Here is a 274-nt window from a genome sequence, read left to right as displayed (position 1 = left end):
GAGCGCGTTTTCCCGCTGGTGCTGCTGGCCGAGCGCTTCGACGAGTCGCTGGTGCTGCTGCGGCACCGCCTGTGCTGGCCGCCCGACGCCGTGGACGCCTTCCCGCACAACTCGCGCGGCTCCGCGCGGAGCATCTCCGCGGAGCAGCTGCGGCGCCTGCGGGCCTGGAACGCCCTGGACTGGGCTCTGTACTCGCACTTCAACCGCTCCTTCTGGCGCCAGGCCGAGCGCTTCGGGCTGCCGCGGCTGCGGCGCGAGGCGGCCGAGCTGCGGC

General features: G+C 74.5%; 1 protein-coding gene across 1 annotated transcript; it reads left to right on the top strand.

Moving 5' to 3' along the window:
• Nucleotides 1-6: 6 nt before the first annotated feature.
• Nucleotides 7-270, top strand: LOC120497239 (galactose-3-O-sulfotransferase 2-like; the record flags this gene model as incomplete). The annotated part of the gene is made up of 1 exon (XM_039698455.1): nucleotides 7-270. A coding segment is annotated over one exon (264 nt), but the record flags the coding sequence as incomplete, so codon positions are not given.
• Between the last annotated feature and the right edge of the window lie 4 nt (nucleotides 271-274).

The sequence above is a fragment of the Passer montanus genome, unplaced genomic scaffold (assembly GCF_014805655.1).
Source record: "Passer montanus isolate IOZ18808 unplaced genomic scaffold, ASM1480565v1 scaffold12545, whole genome shotgun sequence".
In the NCBI taxonomy this organism is placed as follows: Eukaryota; Metazoa; Chordata; class Aves; order Passeriformes; family Passeridae; genus Passer; species Passer montanus.
The sequence above is the reverse complement of the archived record's forward strand: the minus strand, read 5'-3'. Positions and strand labels throughout refer to the sequence as shown.